Genomic DNA, 25,795 nt, shown 5'->3' on the forward strand with positions numbered 1-25,795 from the left:
TCCATCTGTATCCACGCCGTTAGTCTCTGAGATTGACATCACTAATATGAATATCATATTAGTGTTTGTAACCATTCCTGAGTCACCATTGGGTGTTTCTCTGCCCTGCTCCAGCTAAAGAGTTTCTTTCGATTAAAGCACAAGAGACTCCCCTGAAGAGCTCATATCTTTCTTCTTTTCTTCTCTTCTTATCATATTATTTCTCCCTGAGGTCCACTTATAATTTTAGCAAAGATTTTGCAGTGCCAAAAAAAATCATTATTTAGTTTTCCATGACAATTTTCCACTCTATCACTGACCCTGGCTATGTCCTAACCAGTCCGTGATGCAACAAGTTTCTTTCCACATGGAGATAACATTTCTCAATACAAATCACCGTTGTTGAGATAAAAATGTGTGTGTTTTATGTGTTCAGACGTCTTCATCTGACATCAGAAAGTTGTAGAAGCTCATAATAAGCCGTTTTGTCATCTTAAGAAGTTGTTTTGAGTTTACAAGTTACAGTATGTTTGCAAAAGATGAACGAAAATGTTTTAAACGCAAAAACGCACACCTCGCTCTGCATCGCATAACTTTGTCCACACATCACACTAAACACAAGCCAGATTGTGATATAATTACTGTTTCCTGACATGGGTCCAGCCCCTTTTTTGACCAGACCCTGTCCGCCAATGTTAATTTGCGTGCTCGACAGCTTTTCTGGAAGGGAGAGTGGCTGTAAGGGAGAGGAGGCAGGCGTTGAGGAAGCGTTTTTGCGTGAGGGACAGAGAGATAAAAGCCACCGTGAAGAGTTCAACTCTGGAGCAGGGCACCTGGCTCTCTCTAAGTTTAACGTTTGGTGTTTGCCTGAGCGTTTTCTGTGATGTGGCCTCCATGGCCTTTTGCACTGGGCCGTCAGTGAGGAAGAAAGAAAGAAGAGAGGGAGGCTGGATCGGGCAGAGTGCACACGGCAATGTGAGGAGCAGCTGGGGACAGTCTGACTGAAGCCTCTGCTCACACAATCCTTGGACTCGTGCTCTTAAATGGATGAGTATGTGACCATCAAAAGAAAGCTTCTCCATAGACCCATATTCAGGTAAGGGATTCAGCTGTGGCTTCCTGGTTGCTCCAGTTAAATGTTCATATTTTGTGATTGAGTTTGTATGGGAACTCTGTTTTGAAGTTGTAAAGTTTGTGTTGTGTAACTTTGAAAAAAGTTGGTTTCTGTGGTGCTTTAGCATGTATGGCCGTTTCTAGAGAGCGATGAGATAAAATGGAGAACAAATTGAGAAATCTGCTTCTTTTTAGATGTTTCTCCTGAGAAATCTTGAGTGTGTCTCTTCTCAGATTTGTCAATATACCAATCAAAAATTAGATATCTCCGTATGGACTCAAATATTTCTCATCAGATTTCATCCAAGTCTAATTTATTTGAGCTATACATGTGGATTTTATAGCGTTATACTCTTGTTGTACAACAACAGTTGTCCCATTTAGCTTTATTTCTCCTAAAGAAATGCATGAGAAACATCTGAGACCAAGCTGAAACATAAACGAAACTTTTTTTTTTTTAACGAACCTGTTAGCAAATAGTACATCTAAAGTGTGACTTTGATTCTCAGGGGCACTTTCAACCTTATCTGCTTTTGCTCTGTTATCAGCCACAGTGTGTTTCAAAGGAATGGGAGCAAAATACCCTTCGCTAAATGCCCCCGTCTAATGTGGTTACACAGTCATTAGAGGCAGAACATTAAGCTGTGGTTCATTGCGTTCCTCCGTTATTTCAAGCAGGTTGCTAATCGCTTTTTTGCATGTAAAATGGAAGCAGATGTGCAACAGGTTCTTTTGCATGCTTTTGTCAGGCAAATCAGTTTAGCGGTTTTAAAGCAGGTTTACATTTTTGCGTTCTTGAGGATTAGGAGATATTGGCTTTGTTCCAAACCTAGCAAGCTACCTGTGTACATAGTACTCAGGGTACTAACTTGTATGGGACCTCATAAGTGACTGATTTGGAACACTCTACACAGACAGCAACAAATAGCAGTTCTCACATGAAGCTCAATTGATTTCAGCAGTGGTGGACAGTGAAGTATTTTTACTTTTGTTGCTGTACTTAAGTACATTTTTCAAGTATCTTTACTTTATCTGAGTATTTTTAATATGGGAAACTTTTACTTAACTACATTCCAAAGCATAATATTATACTTTTTACTCCACTACATTTCATAAAAACATGTCATTCCTTGTTATTTTCAACTGAAGAAATCATCACCCAATTAACCTGTTAAATTGGTTCGCAAATCACACTGAATGATTCATTTGTGAATTAGATTGCATCTGATTGCATCTGTTCTTGAGTCAACAACTCACTGACTCAAATGATCCAGTCAGAGTGAGTCTCCAGTCAACAGTTTACTGGATTCACAAGTCTGGACAAGAACCAAGAACGGGAGATCCTGGGAGCTTAAGTGAATGTGCGACTAATGGTGTGAAAAGTAAGTTACTAATGCCGAATTATTGTTAATGAAAATCATATTTAGGCCATGACTGTCAGTTGTTTGCAAACTAGTGCTGCCCCCCCCCAATCTTATTTTATGCAGTAGGATGGAGTATATAAAATTGGAAAATAAATAAACATTAATCAATCAGCACTTTCTACTTTTAATACTTAAAGCTACAATGTGTAGATTTTTCACCGCTAGAGGTCACCTAGTCAAAACAAAGGCATAGCTTGATGACGCCGAGATTGAGCGCGGAATCTTGGGAGATGTAGTCTTCACCTCACAGTCGGTGGAAAAGAATCAGGACGGGACTCGGGCAGAAATCATGTTCGTGGATGAGATTATTAACATTACTGTAGTATGAAGCAGAGCAGGGCGAGTGCTGTGGGATCTGAACGAGGCCGCTGGAGCGATTGCTAATGAGAGACAAACGCGACACACGCCTCACGAGCAGCGGAACTTTTATTATGCTCCAGTCGCCGGCACCGCTTCTTCTGGTCAAGTGTATGAGGTAACACAGCACTGTTTATCATATTAGATACATTTGACTGTGTTGAAAATGATGTTATAACGTTACTCTGTGCGTTCGCTCGGCGACTGCTTTGAGACACTTGTTCCACACTGCAGTAAGCTAGATCGATATTAGAATACTCGTCCCGTATCCTTGTTTAAAATCACGATTTTCTCACGATTTACAAATAGTTGGAAACATTTGGGATATTGTAAGTACTCAACTGAACAAAATATATAACACTGGCCTAGTGGTTTTTGGATATTTTACTGCAAAAATCTTACATATTGTAGCTTTAAGTACATTCAAAATCAAGTACTTTTGTACTTTTACTGAAGTAAAATTGAATATAAGTACTTAATTTTTATTGGAGTAATATTTTATTAGGGTATCTAATACTCAAGTGTACTTCGTCCACCACTGGATTTCAGTACAGTCTGACGTTAACTTGTTGCAAAGCTAATGATTTGGTACTCTTATATGCATAAAAATACATAGTTATGTGCAATACTTTGAAATATTATTTATAGATATTTTTTTTGTTATTGAATGAATTATAAATATGTTTATATTTAGCATTTTCCCTGTTTTGTCCACCATCTTGAATGAAATTTTTAGTGAGCTTGTTGCAGTGCATTATGGACTGCCTTCTACATGCAGTGATGCCTTTAGAATTTGGCCGAAAGTTGTCTTAAAACTTTTTGTGTCAGAAGTGTGCCAGCGATGCCTATTATAATGCATGTAGTGTTTATTAATATTTTGAATTGGCTTTTATTTTTGTATTTTCAGTTTTCATTTTAATTTTAGTTTAAGTATTTTGTGTGTCATTTTCATGAGTTTATATATATATATATATATATATATATATGTTTACCTTTAATTTATTTTTAATTCAATTTTAGTTTTAGCAGTTTTAATACTTCAACTTCAACTTATTTCAGTTAGTTCCAAGACAACATTTCTAATTTTTTTTATCTAATGTTTGTACAGTCAGAGCTGTACTGAGTTTGCAGTTGTTGTATGAGAGACTTTCTAAGTTCTTGGCTTTTCAATTATCCTGGGATATATTTTTGTGTGTGACTCTTGTTCTCTCTTGGGGGTTTCATGGTATGTTTTGTACCCCGATGTTCCCCTTGAGGATCCTCTCCTTGCTAACTCCAATATCAGCTGTGAGGCCTGCATAGCAATAACAGATTTTTGAAACTTGCAGGCAAGGCTCTGGAAATTAAGCTTTCTCTACCATTTGTTTGCAATGAGTAACATCCCATTGGGCAGTTTTACATGACATCTGTAGTCCATCACATGGACCGCTTTGATGAACTGACGTTTACTATGAGGACCAAACAGACAAAATGAATCAGCGTGATTCAACCAACCATCATCTCTTTTGTTTCCTTTCTCTGCTGAATTTGCTTATTGGTCCAGACTGGGTTATGCTTATTATGGTAGCTTTGTATTATGAATAGTAAATAAATTGTTGTATCTGAGACCTTCATTATCTTTTTATGGCGCTAATTCAATCTAATCTTTGCGAATATGCAAGAAGAGTGTTTTGGAAAGAATGAAGGGAGCTGTCTTAGAGACTGAAGACTAAATTAGTAAAGTATTAAACAGACCCTATCGGATTGCATTTTTGCAGATACTATCGTAATGTCAAGGGAGAACAATGGAGCATTGCACATTTTTCAGAGCTGACATCTTACTCTTGCAAGGTAATAGAAGTTCATAACAAAGCACAGAGGACGTCAATTGAATTAACTCCTCACATTTGAGATTAGTAGCCTCAGTTAGCTAGTGAAAAAACACCTATAAGAGCAAATATTTTACCCTGCCTCTATAGTTGGAGTGTAGGACTATATAGCCTGTATGGTACGGCTTTGAATACAGAAGATCATGAGTGATTTTGGTTATGAAACCTGCATGAAATTTGTTTGTAAGACAAAACAGCTGGAGGCACACGTTATATAACCTTAGTATAAAAATATGCTGAGCGATATTTTCTGAAATGTATTACAGGTAAACTTATATGCAAAATAAACATTTTGGGGTCAGTAAGATTTTGTTTTGTTTTTTGAAAGAAATTAATGCTTTTATTTAGAAAGGATGCGTTAAACTAGTCAAAAGTGACAGTAAAGGCATTTATAATGTTAAAAAAAGATTTCTATCTCAAATAAATGTTCTTTTGAACTTTCTATTCATTAAAGAATCCTGAAAAAATGTATCATGGTTAATATTGATGATGATGATAAGAAGAAATGTTTCTTGAGCAGCAAATCAGAATATTAGAATGATTTCTAAAGGATCATGTGACACTGAAGACTGAAGAGTAATGATGCTGAAAACATCACAGAAATAAATTACATTTTAAAATATATTAAAATAGAAAAATTTCTAATAAATAAAAAGTTATTTATTTTAATATTTCACAATATTACTGTATTTTTGATCAAATAAATGCAGCCTTGGTGAGCACAAGAGACTTTTTTCAAAAGCATTAAAAAATCTTACTGACCCCAAACGTTTGAACCCTGCAGAATGTATGAGCTGAAGAGTAGATTTTTACTAAATTATACATAAATTATGCACATTTGTTGCCTGAAACCACTGTGAATCAGCCTAATAGGCCTCTTTTTTTTAAATCAACAATCTTTGCCAGGAGTGATTATATATATATTGAGATCCTTTGAGCTTTTTATATGTATAAGAATCTAGATTGTGCTAATTTGTCTGATGAGACTTAGATGCAATCTGTATCACATGACTCGTCACTAATAAGGTTTGCATACCAGAATCAGTCCTCTATAATCTGTGTTTTGAGAACATGCAGTACGATATCTGATGTCTGTCACTATGGAATAAGTCAGCACAGATTTCAAGGGAAAATTTTGGCCCATAGTTCCTCATCAAAGCCAGCAACATTTAGGAAGTTAATGAAAAATATGAATACAGTCATAACCTTGCCTTATTTACCCTTAGGCACATATTACATTTCACTCTACCGGGAGATTCAGCTTTCAAACCACTGACCTCACAAACACGTCCCCTGACATTTCTGGCTTGTTTCTAAAAGAAAATTAGGCTTTTTTTTTTTTTTTTTTTTTTTAAAGAGTAGAGAACAATGCATACTAAAGCAATCTGATAGATGACACAAACGCTCGATAAATAGTTAATACTGGGTGGTATTTGATCAATCACCAGTTTTGTGTTTAAAGGGGTATGACACGACAATACATTTAGAATGATTGCGTTACTGCTTTTTCACCCTGCTCATCATATTATTGCGCTGTTTTATTAGTTTAGCTTTCATGTGTAAATAGTGAGGAGTTTGTGCATTAATTGGTCAAATAAATCAAAGGCACAGTGACTCTGTCTCATTCATTTACCAGATTAATCCATCAGTTTATAATTTGATGACATGATATTACATAAGAATACATCTATGGAAATAAGCCTCTGTTTTTAATGTTTTGTCCTTTGCAGTGTGTATTTTCAGGGACAGTATAAGTATGGACACTTGTAGAGTAATGAATGGGAGAAAATGCAACACTCTCGCCTGTCAGTTAAAAGAGCCAATAGCCTGTTAGAGCCAATAGAGAAATACAGTTGCATGATTTGATAACGAAGCAAAGTGGTGTCAGATTCTATTGCTAATTTGAAGTATGTTATTGAAACGTAATCTGTTTTGGAGATTTTGAAATAGACTCGAGCTGCATGACAGGAACATAGCTTCCAATAATGTGTCCACCCAGCTAATAGGGAACATTCTCAACTTTGGCTGAAGTTCTGGCAAGGGTCTCTCAAAATTATGAACAAACATATTTCAGTAAAGTTAATAGAACATTTGTTCAAAGTTATCTGGTCTTTTAATAATGTTCTTAAAAGGTTAGCACAAAAACAGTATTTTTTTTAACATTCAGAAATAATGTTTTCATAACTTAAAGGATTAGTTCACTTCAGAATTAAAATTTCCTGATAATTTACTTGCCCTCAAGTCATCCAAGATGTTTATGTCTTTCTTTCTTCAGTTGAAAAGAAATTAAGGTTTTTGAGGAAAACTTTCCAGGATTTTTCTCCATATAGTGGACTTCATCGGATACCATCAGGTTGAAGGTCCAAATTGCAGTTTCAGTGCAGCTTCAAAGGTCTCTACACAATCCCAGACGAGGAATAAGGGTCTTGTCTAGCGAAACGATCGGTCATTTTCTAAAAAAATAAATAAAAATGATATACTTTTAACCACAAATGCTCGTCTTGCACTGCTCTGCGATGCACCACGCATTACGTAATCACATTGGAAAGGTTACGCGTGACATAGGCGGAAGTACCAAGCAAGTATTTACAAAGTGAACGTGCAAAGACTAAGTCAAACGGCCTTTACAAAAAACGGCCTTTTTTTTTTCCTATACGTCACGCGTGACCTTTCCAACATGATTACATAATGCGTGGTGCATTGCAGAGCAGTGCAAGACCACATTTGTGGTCAAAAAGTATATAATTTTTATTTTATTTTTAGAAAATGACCAATCGCTTCGCTATATAAGACCCTTATTCCTCGTCTGGGATCCTGTAGAGCTCTTTGAAGCTGCACTGAAACTGCAATTTGGACCTTCAACCCGTTGAACCCCACTGAAGTCCACTATATGGAGAAAAATCCTGGAATGTTTTCCTCAAAAACCATAATTTCTTTTTGACTGAAGAAAGAAAGACATAAACATCTTGGATGACATGGGGGTGAGTAAATTATTAGGAAATTTTAATTCTGAAGTGAACTAATCCTTTAATGGGAACATTAGCAAAATGTTTTTAGATCATATTTTTGTTAGCTTGTCAAGATGACCATCGAGTGAAGGGACTTGCTATAACAGGACTGTGGTACTGTGTGTGCTGTATATATTAATTTAACTTTCAGATAAATCATTTCATCAGTAGGATTTGCATTGCCATATGCAGAAGTCTTTAAAAGAGATATACACATCTTGTTAGTTTGGGTGTGCTTGTGGTAAATGAGCAGTTCAGGGGCTGGTGTTGCACCACCCATATCCTTCAACTCCTGTTAATAATCTGTTTCTGAGGTTTTTCCTTTCTACTAAGATGCCTTCATCTGGTTGGTTTTTTACAGCAGTATAGACATGTCCTTCACTGCCTATGATATCCCACAATTCTTTATGTGTGGTTCAGTGGTTGTTTGAAAGAATAAAAATGCTTTCAGAAGGAGCTGTTGAAAGGAGCAAATACTATATATTTGCTCTGTTTTCTCTAAAGCTCACTTGCATTTGTTCTGGATCATTTGACTTGATGTTATGGTGCCTTTGGAAGCTGGTCGGAAGAGCTGTGCTGATGGCGGATGTAATGGAAGCTTGTTTATGCAGAAATGAAACAAGACGGGTGAATTTCCTGAATTTCTGTAGTTTAGGTATTGTTATTGTTCAAGCGACTGTAGGGGTGTCTACCTCTGTGACCTTGGACTTGTTTCTAAGTTGAATAGGTGAGTGTTAAATTCACTGAACATTATGAACACAGAAGAAAGTATTGATAAACCAGAGATTAGACCAGGCCGATTATTGTCCATAGAGTATTTGGACACTTAGGTCACACTTAAAAAAGTAATTGCATTAGAAAATAAACATAAATCTAAATGGCAGCCTTTTTGTGTGATTACTTTTAACCAGTTACTTTTAATCCACTAAAATTATCAAGGTGAATTTTCGTGGATGTGCTTGTCCTATTTTTCTTTAAAATGCTACTTGTTTTTTTTTTTTTTCATGCAAGCCCATTCATGCATTTTTATCTCATAAGTGTCAAAATGCTATTTGGTGCAACTGTAGATCAGTATTATATCAGATGCCCCTTTTTCTAGATATTAGCATCAGTGTTATCTAGGGATGCACCAATACCATTTTTTAAGAACCAAGTACGAGTACCGATACTTTTTTTCTGGTACTCGTCGATACCGATACCGATGCCTATACATTTCTCTCTCTCTCTCTCTCTCTCTCTCTCTCTCTCTCTCTCTCTCTCTCTCTCTCTCACTTTTTTTTTTTTCCAAGCATAACACAGTGAGACTAATGAATGTAGGACAGCTTCTTCTTTATTAATACTCTAATGAAAAAAGTAATAATTTTTATGTGCTTGTCACAAACTTAAAGAACAAAAATTTCAGTGTCCATAACCTTCAAAGGGCATAATTACCAATATATATAATTGTTGTTATATAAAAAGACATTTTCAAACAAATTACAAACAATACAAAAAATACTATAGAGATGCAAATTAAATAAACTTGTTTTTCAGATACAGTAGGTTTATTTACCATGTATACATTTATTTAACATCTTTTGTTGTTTAACAATAATGACAAATATAGGCTACGGTCCCTTTAAGACAGAATCCATGGATACTGACACATATCCTGTTTTCACCCAAATGTTTACATCGACTTAAGCCATAACCGACTGTATTTACGTGAGATACTCCACACGATGGACATTTTGACAACTTTGTGTGCATTTGACCATTCAGGCGCGAGGAAAACTGATCGCGCGCTGTCTGAGAGAACTGGGATCGCGCACAAGAAAGAGAAAGCGTGCACGCGAGAGAGAGAGAGAGAGAGAGAGAGAGAGTGTGCGAGGGAGCACTTCTGGTCTGTGTCATTCAGCGCGATTCCGCCTATCCCGCCTTCACTAATCGATAACGAATTGTGATCGAAAGCATGCAGTTCGCAATGTGTGGGTTGTCATCATTAATTTTGAAGTATTTCCACACCTCTGAGGCTGACATTGTTTCTGCTGCTGCCGCCGGTGTCTCTGTGCATGGAAAATTCTGTCAGTTACGTCACGCGAGGTATCGGTCTTTGGTATCGGGGGTATTTTTGCGTGTACGACTGTAAGTACACGAGCTTGGTATCGGCCCGATACCGATACCAGTATCCCTGCATCCCTAGTGTTATCAATTGAAAATCCCAACTTAAAGCCCATCTCATGCTAAATCTGCATTGAATGCACACTTTTTACAGCTCACTGAAGTTCCGCTGGAGCTGCTCTCATTTATGTGAGTCAATTGACTTCTAAAAGCATTCAAAAGCATTCAGTTAATTAATGTTTTAAGATTAAATCGCACCTCAATTTGTACCATTTATTGAATAACATTGCATCAGTTGTGATAAGACTTTCTGTTGTGTTAATGGAAATCACCGTCCTTGATATTCACAGTAGGATACGTTATACGCTGTAATTGTAAGGATAGAAAAGGCCTTGGCATCAGGTATATTGTATAAGCAGGACAATTCAAGAGTCACATCTGTTAGTAAATACGGTTGTAACTAATCCTAAACATTGTGTGACTGTAAGTTGGCGAAGATTCTTTGTTGCCAGTGGCTCCAGCATTCGATAGAAGAGCAGACTGATCTGATAATCACAAAATGAACTTAATTGACAAAATCCTAATAGGGAAGTCAAGGACTCCAGTGATTCTCTGCATGATTATCTTGTGATTGTCTCTTTAAATTCCCTTTTGAGGAAAAGAAGTTTTGCTGCAAGCGACTATAATTTATTCAGGGCCCATGGAAGGCCCGTGAGAGACTTTGGTCTTCTTTATGAATTCATTTTAAGTAGGGCACTTTATTTGAATCAGATCGCACAAAAGTAAATAGAAACCATTATAATCACTGATGCTGTCTACACTGGATACAGTACACAGATTCTGACATATTCCACGCTCTTGAGTCTGTCGACAGGACAAATGAAACAACATTCGCTTTGACGCGTCTAGTTTAAACAGCTCATTTGCGTCTCTGTACAGACTTCAGAAGGATCCCAGCATCGGAAACAGGTGGATGGCTTATTTTAATGGCATCTCGAAGGATTATATGTTTGTTCGGAACATTTTGTTTTGTCAGCGAGGCACAGTGTAATGGAGAGTTCACAAAGAAACTTTTGTTGACAGATGAAGCAGCCAACTGTATTGGATTTGACAGCAGCTGCATCACAAACCGTACGTAAATGATTTCATAAAGCTCTGTCTGTAAATGACGGCTTTATATTAATAATGTTTTCAAAACACTTACTTGCATGCAATAGCGAGTGGGTGTTGATACTGTTTCCTATGCAGTGACGTTAGCCAATCATAACAGTGGCCATTTACTGACGAGCCTTAAAGGAGCCGCCCCTTAAAAACAGACCAGAATGACGGTTGAAAATAATTTTTTTCCTGCATATATATTGTTTTTGTTTTTTTGTGCAAAAAACTTCATTAATATTATAAGTGAACCTCAAGGGAAAAAAATCCATGTCATGACCCCTTTAATGGCACTAAATTAACACGTTTAACTGTTTTTTTTTTTTTTAGTCAAATTTCTTGAACATCAGGTAAAGTCATCCACATCCCCTAAGGGGTGGGATTTACATCACTTGTGGAGGATAAGCATAGGGAGATGTTTAACAGAGATAGAGTCTTAGCCAGTAAATCACTGCCCTCTGTGCTGCCAAAACACAACTAGACTGACGTTACTTGCATTTAGAGCTTCAGCTTAACTGCTTCAAATGGGAACCCAAGAGGTTAGTTTACAACCCAGTGTAAACCAACCTGTCCTGCGGGCATTAAGATGTGGCTTCAGTACTTGAAGGACTGGAGAAACTGAGGCTTGTGAAGAATGGGATGTTTGTTTAATCAGCGCTCTGCTTGGCTCTAGGAATTGTTCTCTGGCACCGCAGATCACTGCAGACTGCTTGTATCAACCTGTGTTTAGCACGTCACCAGAGGGGCTGAGGTCCTCTAGTCAAATCCATGCACGCAAAATCTTGAAGGGATTATGGTCCTGTGAGGCTGATGGGCACCATGTCTCTTCGCAGGCCCCCTTTTGTAGCAATTGTCTACAAAAAGTGTTATACAGTCAAACCAAAATTTATTCATACACCTTGAACATTTCATTCATTATTACAGTTTATTCGCTCTATTTTAAAAAAAATGGTAATAAAATATGACAAGATCTCAGAGTTAAACTGTCAGAAAAAATTATCTTAATTATGTCAGATAACACTTAAGCAAAACATGGTCAGGTCATAGTGTCAAATTTTTATCAGTTTTACTGGTAGTCCACTATATGAAGAATTTTTGGGTATAATATGTCACAGTTTACTTTATTTTGCTATCCTCACTTACATAAATGAGCTATAGTGTCCTGCACCCAATAGTAAAAATATATAAATAGTGTTTGACTGTATACTGTATAAGTATTTTATATAATAATAGTGTTTTATATAATAATAGTAATAATAACAATAATTGTTGTACAATATAGATACAGTATGTGAGTGACTGATGTATGGATGTGATTTTCTTGTAAAAATAACTTGAGGTTTGGTAAACCAAAAATTTAAATAATAATAATAATAATAATAATAATAATAATGATGTAATATAATTTTATAATGACTGATATATGGATGTAATTTTTTTTTAAAGAGAATTTGAGTTTTGGTAAACTAAAGATTAGCAGATCTAATAAATTATTATTAAATAATTATTATATATAATAATGTAAGTAATTATAATTATTATTATTGATGTTATATATATATATATATTGATGTTATTATATATTATTATAAATTTTATATAGATATTCTAGTGACTAATTAAATTCGTATTTTAGTTTGGTTGGTTGATTTATGTTCTGTTCATTCACTCAGAAAGCTTTCATTTGTATGCCCTTATTGAGCCATCATTCAAGTGAATGAGTCAGTCAGTATTTAACTGACCAGTATCTCTAGGTTAATTAAAAAAAAATGGACAGATGCATGATGACAGTTCACCTTTCTCCAAGTCTTTGTCTGTGTTCACAATCTGTCTATAAATACATTTGGTAAGCAGTGTTGGCGTTAAGGGAGGACAATTTGTGACAATATTTTCCCTGTTGCCGAGGGACTTTTTTGGAACCAAAAAGTTAGCGGCGGGATATCTGTAAAATCAGGGAACACGTCCATTTATTTGTCTGAATAAATGGGGTGGGAAACTGCTTATGTCCGATGCACATTACACATGCGATTTTTTTTTTCTACTTAAAAGGAGCTGATTTGCCTCTCTGGACTCATCACACGCTCTTCCCCACCTCTCTAATTATTTTCAGGTCAGTGAGCAGTCCTATGGGTGCCATCTTGGTAGGGTGAGGAATGCAGAGCTGTCTGAGAGGCTGGCAGCGCGTCCTTTCTTTCTTTCCATCGCGAGCCCTCGAGGGACCGTCAATGACGGCAGCGGCTCTGAGTTTTGGACTTTTGCGTGTAATGGCACAGCAAGCTCATGGGAAAATGTTTGAGGTTGACCTTCCTCTGTATTTGTGTGACTGGGGCACGATGGCCTGCCGGCTGCCATTGCCAGCGTCTCACTGGGCCGCTGGAAGTGACGACGAGAAACATCCCCCTCGCTCTTTCTGCAGGGCATTCTCATGCACCCTAGGATAACAAGCCGGCCTTGTAGTCCCTCTCAGGAACAGTTCTTGAAAAACTCTAAGCAAACTTCCAGGGTTTGTTTTGTTTTGCAATTTCTAATCTGACCTGGGTGGATACACTGTGAGCTATGAAAAGCCTTGGTGGTTCTAGATTTGGAAAACAGGCACTCAGAAAAGGGGTGGAGATGGATTCAACTGGGTCCCTGAGGAACTTTCGGACTGGGTTGACGGAGCAGCATGTTACTCGATGGGCTGAAGAGTCCAGATGCAGCTAAAAGCAGACGACCCAGCTTGCTTTAGCGTGTTTTTGCTTCTGGGAGGCCTGCTATAGAGGTAAAGCGGTGCAGGTTTATTTTATCCATTTCCAGACAGGCTTCTTTTAGATGCTTGTTTTGATTTCCATACACTCGCAGTGGTCTGAAGACCCTCCCCGGTACACTGTGTCAGGGGCCATGGCAAAGTCTCCAAAAATACAGTCAGTCTAAGTGCCTGTGCTCTGAAACCACTCGACAGGATGGTGTCTGTCAACCCGTCATACTTCATCTCGTGTGTTTTTCAGCTAAGTTTACAGTCGTATTCACACAGCTCTTTGGAATGCTTGTTTCTAATTGGTCGATTACTTTGTTCTATCAAATATTTCTGTTTAAAGGGGTCATAAACGGCGTTGTTTTATTGTTTTATAATGTTTCCTGGGGTGCACTTATAGTATGCTTTTATACATAAAAAATTGTCATAATTTAGAAATAAAAGGCATTTTTGCTACCATGATTTTAGCCCTCTGATTTGAACGCTGTTTTAAGGGGCGTGTCTGCTGTGAGACTTCAGTGTAAACGCCCACTGCTGTGATTGGCTAACATCTTTACATTTAAAAAAGCCAAGTATTACTCTCTCTTTTAGCACATTTTTACTATTACAGCTCTCAAGGTTAACTAATCGTGAAAAGTGCTGCATTACATTTAGATCGTGGCATGAAAGGTCGCAGTGATGAACAGCCAATCACAGACATGTTGTTGAAAGCAGTGATCTCATCATTGTAACTCAATTTCTGCACACTAACGAATGCTTTCATCATAACTAACAGTGCAAACGCGATATAACTAAGAGATTCATTGAATAAAACAGGAGTTTTGGCGCGAGTCCAGAACTCAGTCACTGATAAACTCGCGCAGTTTGATTGACAGCTCCAGCGATTGTAAAGGGAGCGTTCTTTGATCGCTTTCTTTATATAATTTAATCATCGTTTAAATAACAGATTATTTTCATCGCCGAAATGTAATTGATTTACCAAAGTATCCACAGTGAAATACCAAATACTAATAAATAAAGCTCAACTGAGACATTCACATTGTTGAAAATAACCATATTCCTGGCATAAGGATCCTTTGAAAGATAATGTTATTTTTAGTCCTGTATCGCTCTCCTCTCCTCCTCATCTCACTAACACGGCAGTGGGCGGGGCTAATATTGCATTGAAGAAGTAGGTGTTGATTTCTTCTGCGGAGGCGGGGTTTCACCTGTCAGATCAGATCGTACGCTGGGCCTGGTGTCAATAAAAGCTTTTATTGGACTAACAAGGAAGTTTTCAGTTCTGAAACTTACAGGATATTCTTATAGTACGATGACCTCTTATATATCAAAAGCTCAAGGAAAAGTTGATTTCTCAATTCATGACCCCTTTAATGACCGCTAAACCGGAGAAGATGGCACATGTGCCATTGAGCCTCGTTAGCAAGTCATAATGGCCATGGCAACATTGTAAATATTACTTTCAGATTTTTACAACAGTCAGTATCCGTTTACCATAAAAATGATTTAGGATTGTCACTAAATTGTCAGCAACTTTTTTATAGAACAGCTATTTTATTGGTAGTATTATGTAGATACTATTATAGTATTTGTTAATATTTTGATTTAGGTTTTTTTTTTTTTTTGTAATTACATTTTAGTAATTTTATGTGCTTTTGTTATTTTTATTAGTTTTTTTTTTTTAATAACAATTCTATATTGCTTTCAATTATTTTTATTTCAGGTTTTGTTTTAGTCATTTTAGTACATACATTTATTTTTTTCAGTTAGTTGCCAAGTTACTTTTTTAAGGTTTTTTTTTTTTTTTTTTACTAACATTTATATTTTATTTTACTTTATTTCAGCTTTATTCAACATTTTAAATAGTTTTACTTAGCAAAAACAACACTGCTTAATATGGCACTCTCCATAATGAATGTCATGTAAAATATTTATTTTATTATAAGTTTATTTGTATTCCTAGCTGAAAGATGCATGAAAATACATGGATTGTAGCACAAGTTAATTTGCATCTTATCTCCCTAGAAAGGCTATTCACACAAACAAACAAAAAAAACACATAATTACACTATTAGTCATATTAAACTTTTTTTAAATGCCAAAAGTAAATTTATGAGTGACTACATTGTTAAAACGTTGAAAATAAGCAGACACGCATTGATTATTTGCAAAATAAACACCTTCAGAGTGATGCAAGACCCCTCTGCTTTGTGTCCTGATCACCCTGTCAGTGTTTATTTACCGATAATGACCAGATGACTATGTTTTTATCATGTTTAAGGCAGTTTTACGCACATTGTGGCCTATAGTATACTTTTTTCTTTCTTTTTTTTTTTTTTGTAGTATATAGAATTCATATTGTGCAAAATGTGCTAAATATCATATGACCTACTGCATTTGCAAAAATGTGCAATATGTAACAAAGCTCACTGCACTGAGTGCTGTATCCCATAATGCAATGCACTTACTTTGACCTTCCAGTGTTATGAATGATTAACTCTTTCTTGGCTCACATTCTGGACAAGTTTTTTTACATACTAAATGTAGGCAATTTATATTATATTGTATTTATAGTATATTGGTCCCACTTTATATTAGGTGGCCTTAACTACTATGTACTTACGTCAAAAAATAAGTACAATGTACTTATTGAGTTCATATTGAATTGCAAAACACTTTTGCTGCTATTGAGGTGGATACGGGTAAGGTTAGGGACAGGTTTGGTGGTGTGGGTAGGTTTAAGGGTAGGGGTAAGGTGTAAGGGATGGGTCAACAGTGTAATTATAAATGTAATTGCATGCAGGTGTTTTTAAAATATAAGTACAATGTAAAAACATGTATGTACACAATAAGTGCATTGTATCAAATGATTAATTTAAATGTAAGTACATAGTAGTTAAGGCCACTTAATATAAAGTGGGACCTGACCTGAGCCAGTTTACTCTAATTTCTCCTCTGAATTTTGCACAGATTATATTTGCCAGCTACTTCTAAGTGAGGAGCGCATGTTGGAGGTTCTGCACTCTTGCTGTCCTCAATGTTAAACACACTCTTACAGGCTTCATGTGAATGCTGATAAGCACAACAGCTGTTGTGGGGGGACCAGAGGGAGGGTGATGCACTCAAGGCTCTGCATCCCGTTACATTCGTTACATTTGTGTCATATTAAATGTCATAGACAGAGGGGGTCAAAAGTTTGACACCACAAATTTATTGTTGTTGTTGTTTCTTTTTTCCACTGAAGCTCAAGATGCTTTTTGGAACTCAAATAATGCTGGATCACATGATCATCTCAGCATCAGAGCTGCTGTCATTAAAACAGAATGTCTGAATACATTCAGAAATTCTATGTATCTATCTATCTATCGTTCTATTGTTCTTTCGTTCTATCTATCGTTCTAATTCAGAAATTCAAATCATTTTTCCACTTCAGTTTTTACCAGATCAGTAGATTGATCATTCTATAGTTTGTTCTATCGTTTGTTCTATCGTTCTATTTATGATTCTATCTATCGTTCTATCGTTCATTCTATCAGTCGTTCTATCTATCATTCTATCGCTCTCGATCGTTCTATCTGTAGTTCTATGGTACGTTCTATCGTTCTATCTATAGTTCTACCGTTCATTCTATCGTTCTATCTATCATTCTATCGCTCTCATTCGTTCTATCGTTCGTTCTATCGTTCGTTTTATCTATCGTTCTTTCTATCGTTCGTTCTATTTATCGTTTTTTCTATCGTTCGTTCTATTATTCTATCGTTCTTTCTATCTATTGTTCTATCATTCTCATTTGTTCTGTCATTCTATCGTTCGTTCTATCATTCTTTCTCTTTGTTTTATCTATCGAATTCAGAAATTCAAGTCATTTTTCCACTTATTACCAGATTGATGGATTGTTCGTTCCATCCTTCGTTCTATCGTTCTATCGTTCGTTCTATTGTTCTATCGCTCTCGTTCGATCTTAAATTCTATCGTTTTTTCTATCTATCGCTTTATCATTCTATCTATCGTTCCATCCATCCATGGAATATTTTTAAGCGAAATTATTGTATTAATTATTTAATTATTATGTAAAAAATTATTTAGAATCAAATTATCTTTAAAATCATGAGAAACATTCTATTGTTCAAACTATGTCTTTGTATGGTTATCTTCATTTAAAGCTGTTTTAAAGAAAGAATGAGAAAAAAAAAAAAACAGTGTTTAAATGGGATGAAACCTGAAGAAAATATAGAGCTAGACTGTGATAAACTGTAAATCCCCTCCTGCTGCAGTGCTGTGTGGTTATCATGGTTTGGAAAGTCCTCCCCTCTGGAGCCTGCAGAGCTTATGTGATAATTATACACACTGTGACATTTTGGGTGGGTGGGTGTGTTTGTGATTTATGCATGGTTACACACCCTCCTCCTCTCCATCAGACTCCATTATCCAGGTGCTCAAACTTGGGGGTCACTGCTGGGTGGTTGGAAACTCGGTTTACCATCAGGGAGGGAAGGAGTGAGTATCACCCACAATGTTTTCAAAGTCCTTATCATTCTCCTGCCCTTTTCCTCTGCCACTCTCCACAAGTCAGATGGAGTCCATCTCACTCACACGCTTTCATGCACTCCAGGTAAAAATAGGCCCTGATAGGTTGACATGTCACTCCAGAGCTGTTCGCCCCCAGCTACTTAACCAGAACCAGATTCTGTCTTTACTTATACTCGATAAACCTGCTTGAAACATATGTAATCACAATACAAATGTTTAATGTGTTTATCTATCTTTTTTAATGTAGATTAAAAAGTAAGTTTTACATGTTATAATACTTTCTCCTAGCAGGGATGACATTTTTATAGGCCAAAACTCAGAAACGAGTTAGCATTTTAGTACTTCTGTTTCCATCGCCCTGAAATCAATGGGTTTTTTGAATGGGTTTGTGGTTAAATGCTTGAAATTAGATCTCTGGTGAACACAAGCTCAAGATATTTTCAAGTTTATTCTACGATATAAAATACATCAGTAATACCCTCTTGTGATTTTTAAAGCTTTTTTCTTGTATTGTAAAAGGCAATTGCTAACAAGTGGCTAAATGGGACTACAGAGGTTGTCAAGGACATTAAACGTCATCACATCAAACAGGGAAACACATCCACTGCCTAGTCCGCTTTCATGGCCTCGTTGTGTGTAGAATCACACTCTTGCAAACTATTATAACTCAAACTTTCAAGGAAAATGTTGTTAAACAAAGACTGAAAGAGCTGTCAGAAGCTTAGTGATGGTGATGTTAAATTCATGTGACCGTGGTGTAGTTCATTTATAGACATTTAGCTTTTCTGACGATTGTATTTACACTTCAAAATTCATAAAAGTTGTGTTCATTTGTGAAATTATCACAATGAACAAAACGTGTAAGAATCATAAGCTTTTGTTAGTCACAGACCTTACTTTCTGCATTGATCCAAAAGCCAATGGAAAAATCCTATTGGGTTTTTGTCGAGGAAACCAGGGTGATGCTAACTTCTGGGTTGGCCTACAAAAGTATGTCATCCCTACACCACTCTATATCCATTTGTTGGTTAATTTCCCTGGAAAATGTAAGCTTTTTAGTTGTGGCGTTATCAAAACATTGCTCTGTTTGTTTAAGACACTCAACCAATGGCGTTGTTTTGGGATGGTGCTATCTTTTTGGCCGACCAATGGCAGATAGGTGAAGTGCTTCAGGAAACCTAAGTCATTATTTTTGCAGTTTGGTTTAAATTGAAGTTGAAACAAAGATTTTCCTTCTAAAAAGATCCTAGTAATTTAAAATGTTCAAAAGATCTCAACAGTGGCATCTTTACAAATCTGAACACAGTTAAAGACAACACCTGCAATCCAAATTGAGAGATCTCAAATATTTCTAATCAGATTATTTTAAGAGCAAATTAACTGAGTTATACTATACACATTAATTGGCCTTATGTCAACAAAAGTCTCATTTGTGTCTGTTTCTCTTAAAGATTTTTAGGAGAAACATCTGAGACTAATGGGGAACTCCATTTTGTCTCCTGAGCAATGAAAGATACCTATGGGCAGCAAAAACCTTTATCTCCTTAAAATGCACAGGTTGTAAAGTGTCTGTCATTATATCTTGGTTCTTTTGCTCTGTCATAAAGCATTTCTTACCTCGGCTCTCAGTTTGTGGTGATGAAGTCCAGTAATTTGACAAAAGCTTCATGTTAAAAGAGCCGCATTAGGAATATCAAACCCACATTTTCACAGGAACGACAGAGAATCTTCCAAAGGTAATTCATTGTTTCCAGTCACATACTTGACAGACAAATTGCAATGAATGCAAGAATGACTAGCTTGGCTTTGAGAGCGGTTTACTGTGAACATTTGCCTCATTTTCACATCAGATGTTATTCTGATCCACCTCAGACTACAATCAGAGTCAGACATCATTCCAGATCATATCGTGACAGGAATTGGAAATAGATAGAAGATGATGTCAGGCCAGACTTCAGGAGAATACCCATCAAAACCGACACAAACAACATGCTCTGTATTCAGTGCTGTTTCTCTCTGTTTTTTACTTAACCAGTAGTTTCATCTGCAGTTGCTGTTTGTATTCCTGCTCTTGTTTGTCTTCCATCCTGTCATGGTGTTTTTGAGGCAGAAACGCCATGGCAGGATGACGTTTAGGAGTTTGTGTTACCAGTTTGAGTTTAGGCGTATGTGTTATCTGTTAATAGCATGCTAAGGAAGAGGTGTTTATTCAAGTAGTTGCTATGTTACAGACCACTGTCATAAACAAAAAAGTGGGTGGGTGATTGAAAGCAGACATTAATAAGAAGACATTTGGCCATTTTGATATTATTGGCCCATAAATGTGCCCGCTTGGCCGATTAACAGAAGTGTTACTTATCCTTTTACTGATATCCATATCAACTCAATGACAGATGTGCTTTACATAATCTCTGCCACTGAATATCAGTCATAAACCAGAGAAGACTTGTGCATGTATATGTATGTACTTTTCCAGATTTTTCAATCAGACAGTTATTTCTTTTAAAGCCACAGATAACTGGCAAAGTGTAAACCCTTGTTTTGGTGCAGTGGGTGATTGACAGATGAGTGGGCGGTACTTCAGTGTTGTCTGGGACTCATCAGAATGGATTAGCATTTACCTCACCAATGACATGTACAGGTGTTTTCAACAACTTTCAAATGTGGTTGAAATGGATGAATCTTGAGGTATTTTGGATCTCGAGTACCTGTGTTTAGTGTTGTCCCGTTTCAGTGGGTTTCTGTGAAACTGGTGATAATATTTTATATATATATAGTTTATTTTTAGTGTTAAAGGGATAGTTCACCCAAAAAAAGACAGTTCTGTCATTATTTTCTTACCGTCTTGTCCAGGGGTGGGCAAAAAAGTGGCCCTGGACTTTCTGGCACAAAGCGGCCCATCACACATGGTCCGCAACACACCTCACCATAAGACCCACCAGCTTATTATGCACAGAGCCACCACTTACTAACATAAATATATAAATGGTATTTTTTATTATTGAAATGCTTATCATTAACATTAATGAATGACAGGTATATCTTTACGTTATAATTTGTTTTTCCTGGTGCACATGAAAAAATGTAAAATCTTTTTTCCATACAGGGAAGTTTAACATCACTAAAGTTCAATATCTACCATTATATCAATCAATAACAACGCTCTGATATGGTCTATAAGACTTAGAATGTAGTGCAGAATGTGGACTGTTTTATGGTGCCTTTAGTGGTTATAGTATTTGTCCTTTCAGGAGCTTGACAACTGTCATTTTATGGAATAGAGGTCCAATTGTGGAAAAGAGTAAATATTTTTATGTTTATGAAAAATTCAGCATATTATAATGATTTCTGAAGGATCATGTGACTGAGGACTGGAGTAATGATGCTGAAAATTCAGCTTTGATCACAGGAATAAATTACATTTTACAGTAAATTCACAGCTATTTGAAATTGTATTAATATTTTTTATATTTGTGTCTTTATTGTATTTTTTTTATCAAATAAATTCAGCCTTCCTCTTTCGAAAACATTAAAGAAGTCTTATTTCAAAAAATACACTAATTAGCAAATTATATTTTTATTTTTGACACGGGACATAGGCTACTTGAATATGAAAGTTGCCTGTTTTACCATGTTTGAGTTTGAGAATGATATTTTGAATTTTGTGAATAATTTTCAAATGATTGTGAAATTACTGAAGCAAGTCTAGGCTACACAAACATTCACTCTTAGCCTATCTGATATGCTGAAAACTGCTACGTTAATGTTTTTTTTCTGCATTGCGTGACCATGACGATCACATAAATGGCATTAAAATATGAAAAATTCAAAAGGGTCAAGTAGTTTGCATCTCCGGAAATGAATGTCCATCATTTAACAGTTTTTTTATCGTAAACAGTCGGCAAATATCGCTGTATATTACTGTCTCGTCATGTTCAGCTGCTTATCTTACCTCGGCTCGCATTCTTCAAGCATTAAAAAGTGCCGCGCTGCTCGGTTTCTGTGGACAGTAAATCCCGCCTCCTTCGATTTGATTGGATATCTTAAACATTTTGACATTGACGCGCGTTTTTAGACAGACTGAGCAAGCTAAACAGATTAGAGTTTTTGCCTGAAGTGGCCGTGCCTCTGCGAGCAATTCATCTGGGCTGACGGAAGGATATAGACTACATAAATTGACTATAATTCATTCTTCATATATTTACGTTGCAACAGGCCGGCCCACATTGTCCAGCGGCCCACCGGGAAAACTCCCGGTTCTCCAGATGGCCAGTCCACCCCTGGTCTTGTCGTTGCAAACCTTCTTTCTTCTGTGGAATACAAAAGATGTTGTTTTAAAAAGAATTTAGAAAAAACGAAGAATACAATAAAAGTCAATGGGGTCCCGATATATCTTGGATCGCGATTAACTGTATTTTGCGTTTTGTGTATTTTGGTTCCAAAGGGTGTGAGTAAAATGATAATATTTGATGCAAACGCAATTCCAAATTGTATATGTGTGTTTGTGTGTGTGTGGTTGAGGTATACCCTAAGTTATGGGGACAAAATGTTCCCACAAATATGGCAATATCCGAAATTTTTTTTGGTCCCCATGAGGAAAACCGCTTATAAATCATACAGAATTATATATTTTTTAATTATTTTTAAATTTTAAATAAAATATTGTGTTAAAATGTTTATTTTTATTATTAAAGGGATAGTTAACCCAAAAATTACAATTCTGTCATTATTTACTAATCATCATGTTTTTGCAAACCTGTATGATCTGATTGTATGAATATTTTATTTTGGTAAAATATTCGGTGGACTCATGTTATTTTTATTATGATTTATATATATTCATGTATTTTTTGTGCTTTCATCTTGTTGCAGTGTATAAATCATTCCTAGGCTTTTGAGGAGCGATAAGAGGGATATTGTTCAGAAAACAAGGAATGTGAGGCAGTATGTGATTGGATTACATGGAATTCATTACTGTCAAATGTTAACTTTGTTTTTTTGACCTACATATTTACAGGGTTACCTCACATTAACTCTGCCAAGATATTTGCTTTGCTTATTCAAAAAACAAAACGTCTTATTGTGAGTGCCATGAGAGATTATCCGAGCGTAGCGCTTTGGCACATGAGATTTGATGATTAAGATGCTGATGAACTGTAATCCTTTATTTTATATGTTAAATGGTCTTTGTTTTCCTGTGGGTGTGGAATTGGCAGTGTCTGTCTCATTTATCCATTTTGTTTCTTTCATAAAACAGATTGTGTTTTCCCGTGTCATGGATAGGTTTTAATTCTCTTTGTGTGTGAGAGTTTAGGCTTTCAAGGACTAATTCACACAACAATAAAAATTTTAATCATCATTTACAACTCCTCCTGTTGTTCCAAACTCATATGAATTTCGGTCAGAGCTGCTTTTTTCTTTACATTGAAAATAGATGATGATGTGGAGTTTGTATCCAAACTTAGAACGTCTCCGTTTGTGTTTCCCAGAAGAAAGAAAGTAATACAGGTTTGGACAGATATGAGTTTGAATGAATGAGATCATTCAGATCAGATGTAGAAGTTTTCCTGAATTAAAACTATGCCTGTTGTTTTCCTGCAGATTGAGATGTCTGGTGAAGCAGCTGGATAAAGGGGAGGTGAATGTCGTAGATCTGAGGAAAAACATTGACTATGCCGCATCGGTTCTAGAGGCCGTGTACATCGATGAAACTAGGTAAGTAAACATTTGCCTTTCACAGTCCCACATATAGGGTTTCCAACTTCAGCGGTGGGAAAGAAGTGACGCTCTTCAGTTCTTTAGACCACATATGCCATTTGAGATTCGTTTTAACCACTGGTGCATGTGACAGCGGGCCATGTTATAAATAAAACTGAAATGCTCTACAGCTGCAGAACAGTAGCCTATATGCCTGTGGCTATGTTAAGATAATCACTGCTTGATGAAATGTCTGCAGTCACTTTAATTTTGCCATATTAGTTCATTAAGTCTTTGAATGAGTTTAAAGGGTTAGTTCACTCAAAAATGAAGATTATGTCATTAATTACTCACTCTCATGTCGTTCCACACCCGTAAGACCTTTGTTCATCTTCGGAACACAAATTAAGATATTTTTGATAAAATCCGATGGCTCGTGAGGCCTGCATTGAGAGCAAGTTAATTTAGACTTTCAAGCGGCCAGAAAGCTACTAAAGATATATTTAAAACAGTTCATGTGACTACAGTGGTTCAACCTTAATGTTATGAAGCGACGAGAATACTTTTTGTGCACCAAAAAAACAAAATAATGACTTTATTCAATAATATTTAGTGAAGGGCGATTTCAAAACACTGCTTCATGAAGCTTTGAAGCTTTACGAATCTTTTGTTTTGAATCTGTGGTTCGGAGCGTGTATCAAAAGTCACGTGATTTCAGTAAACGAGGCTTCGTTATGTCATAAGTGTTTCGAAATTTCAATGTTTCACGAGACTTTGGCAGTTTGATACGAGCTCCGAACTACTGATTCGAAACAAAAGATTCGTAAAGCTTCGAAGCTTCATGAAGCAGTGTTTTGAAATCGCCCATCACTAGATATTGTTGAATAAAGTTGTAGTTTTTTTGGCGCACAAAAAGTATTCTCATCCCTTTATAACATTAAGGTTGAACCACCGTAGTCACATGAACTGTTTTAAATATGTTTTTAGTACCTTTCTGGGCATCTAAAAGTCTAAGTTAACTTGCTCTCAATGCAGGCCTCACTGAGCCATCGGATTTTATAAAAAATATCTTAATTTGTGTTCCGAAGATGAACGAAGGTCTTACGGGTGTGGAACGACATGAGGGTGAGTAATTAATGACAGAATTTTCATTTTTGGATGAACTAACTGTAACGTTGTTCATAGATACGGGAAGAAGGAGGCGGGAACCGGCGAACTTTTCAACATAACGTTAATATATAAAATAAACAAATACAAAACGAAAGTAATGCCGGCAGACCCTCACGGACGTCTGCCGGCCACACAAACATAATAAAACATAACTTAAAGTCCAGGCCTGGTCCTCTCTCGTCCTTCACTGTCGTCGCTCCTCCTTTTATGCTTCCGGAGCTCCTCCGTGAGAGACTTGAGACCAGTGCAACGCGCAGCTGACGCTTATTAACACTCGCGTCACCGGCCTCGCGCCGTTCCCTCACGGCTCTCGCCCGCCCTGCTTGTCACACTAACCCTTTAAGGTCATTGTAAAGTGTTACTCATCATTACACATATCAGTTTAGCTTCTACCAAGGTGATTTATAACACTAGAGATTTGTGACTTTAAATATTTTACGGTTCAGCTTTGTTTTTAGACATTTTAATGAACATAGCATAAAGTCATGTGCAATTGTGCGCCAATGAAACACAAGAAATAGAATTAAAGATGTCTGATTGTCTTTATATTTTATATTTAACTAAAAATCTGATGAAGTACAAAAAACCAACAGATAAAAACTTGATGGATTTTGCATGAATCAGCGAATATTAAATGTTTAAAAAAAGGTACAGTACTGT

The 25,795-nt window shown here is 36.4% G+C and overlaps 1 protein-coding gene across 5 annotated transcripts in view; it reads left to right on the forward strand.

Moving 5' to 3' along the window:
• pde1a (phosphodiesterase 1A, calmodulin-dependent) overlaps positions 1-25,795 on the forward strand; it is a 78,519-nt gene that overhangs the window by 25,435 nt on the left and 27,289 nt on the right. For 2 of the 5 annotated variants that reach the window (XM_051906943.1, XM_051906944.1), the window contains one exon: positions 23,870-23,983. In XM_051906943.1, the coding sequence (XP_051762903.1) occupies positions 23,870-23,983 (114 nt within the window). Of the gene's footprint in view, positions 1-701; positions 1,076-2,356; positions 2,475-13,114; positions 13,766-23,869; positions 23,984-25,795 lie in introns of those variants that run through there. The other 3 variants (XM_051906945.1, XM_051906947.1, XM_051906946.1) reach the window with 3 other exon arrangements.

Source organism: Ctenopharyngodon idella, chromosome 9 (assembly GCF_019924925.1).
Source record: "Ctenopharyngodon idella isolate HZGC_01 chromosome 9, HZGC01, whole genome shotgun sequence".
NCBI lineage: Eukaryota > Metazoa > Chordata > Actinopteri > Cypriniformes > Xenocyprididae > Ctenopharyngodon > Ctenopharyngodon idella.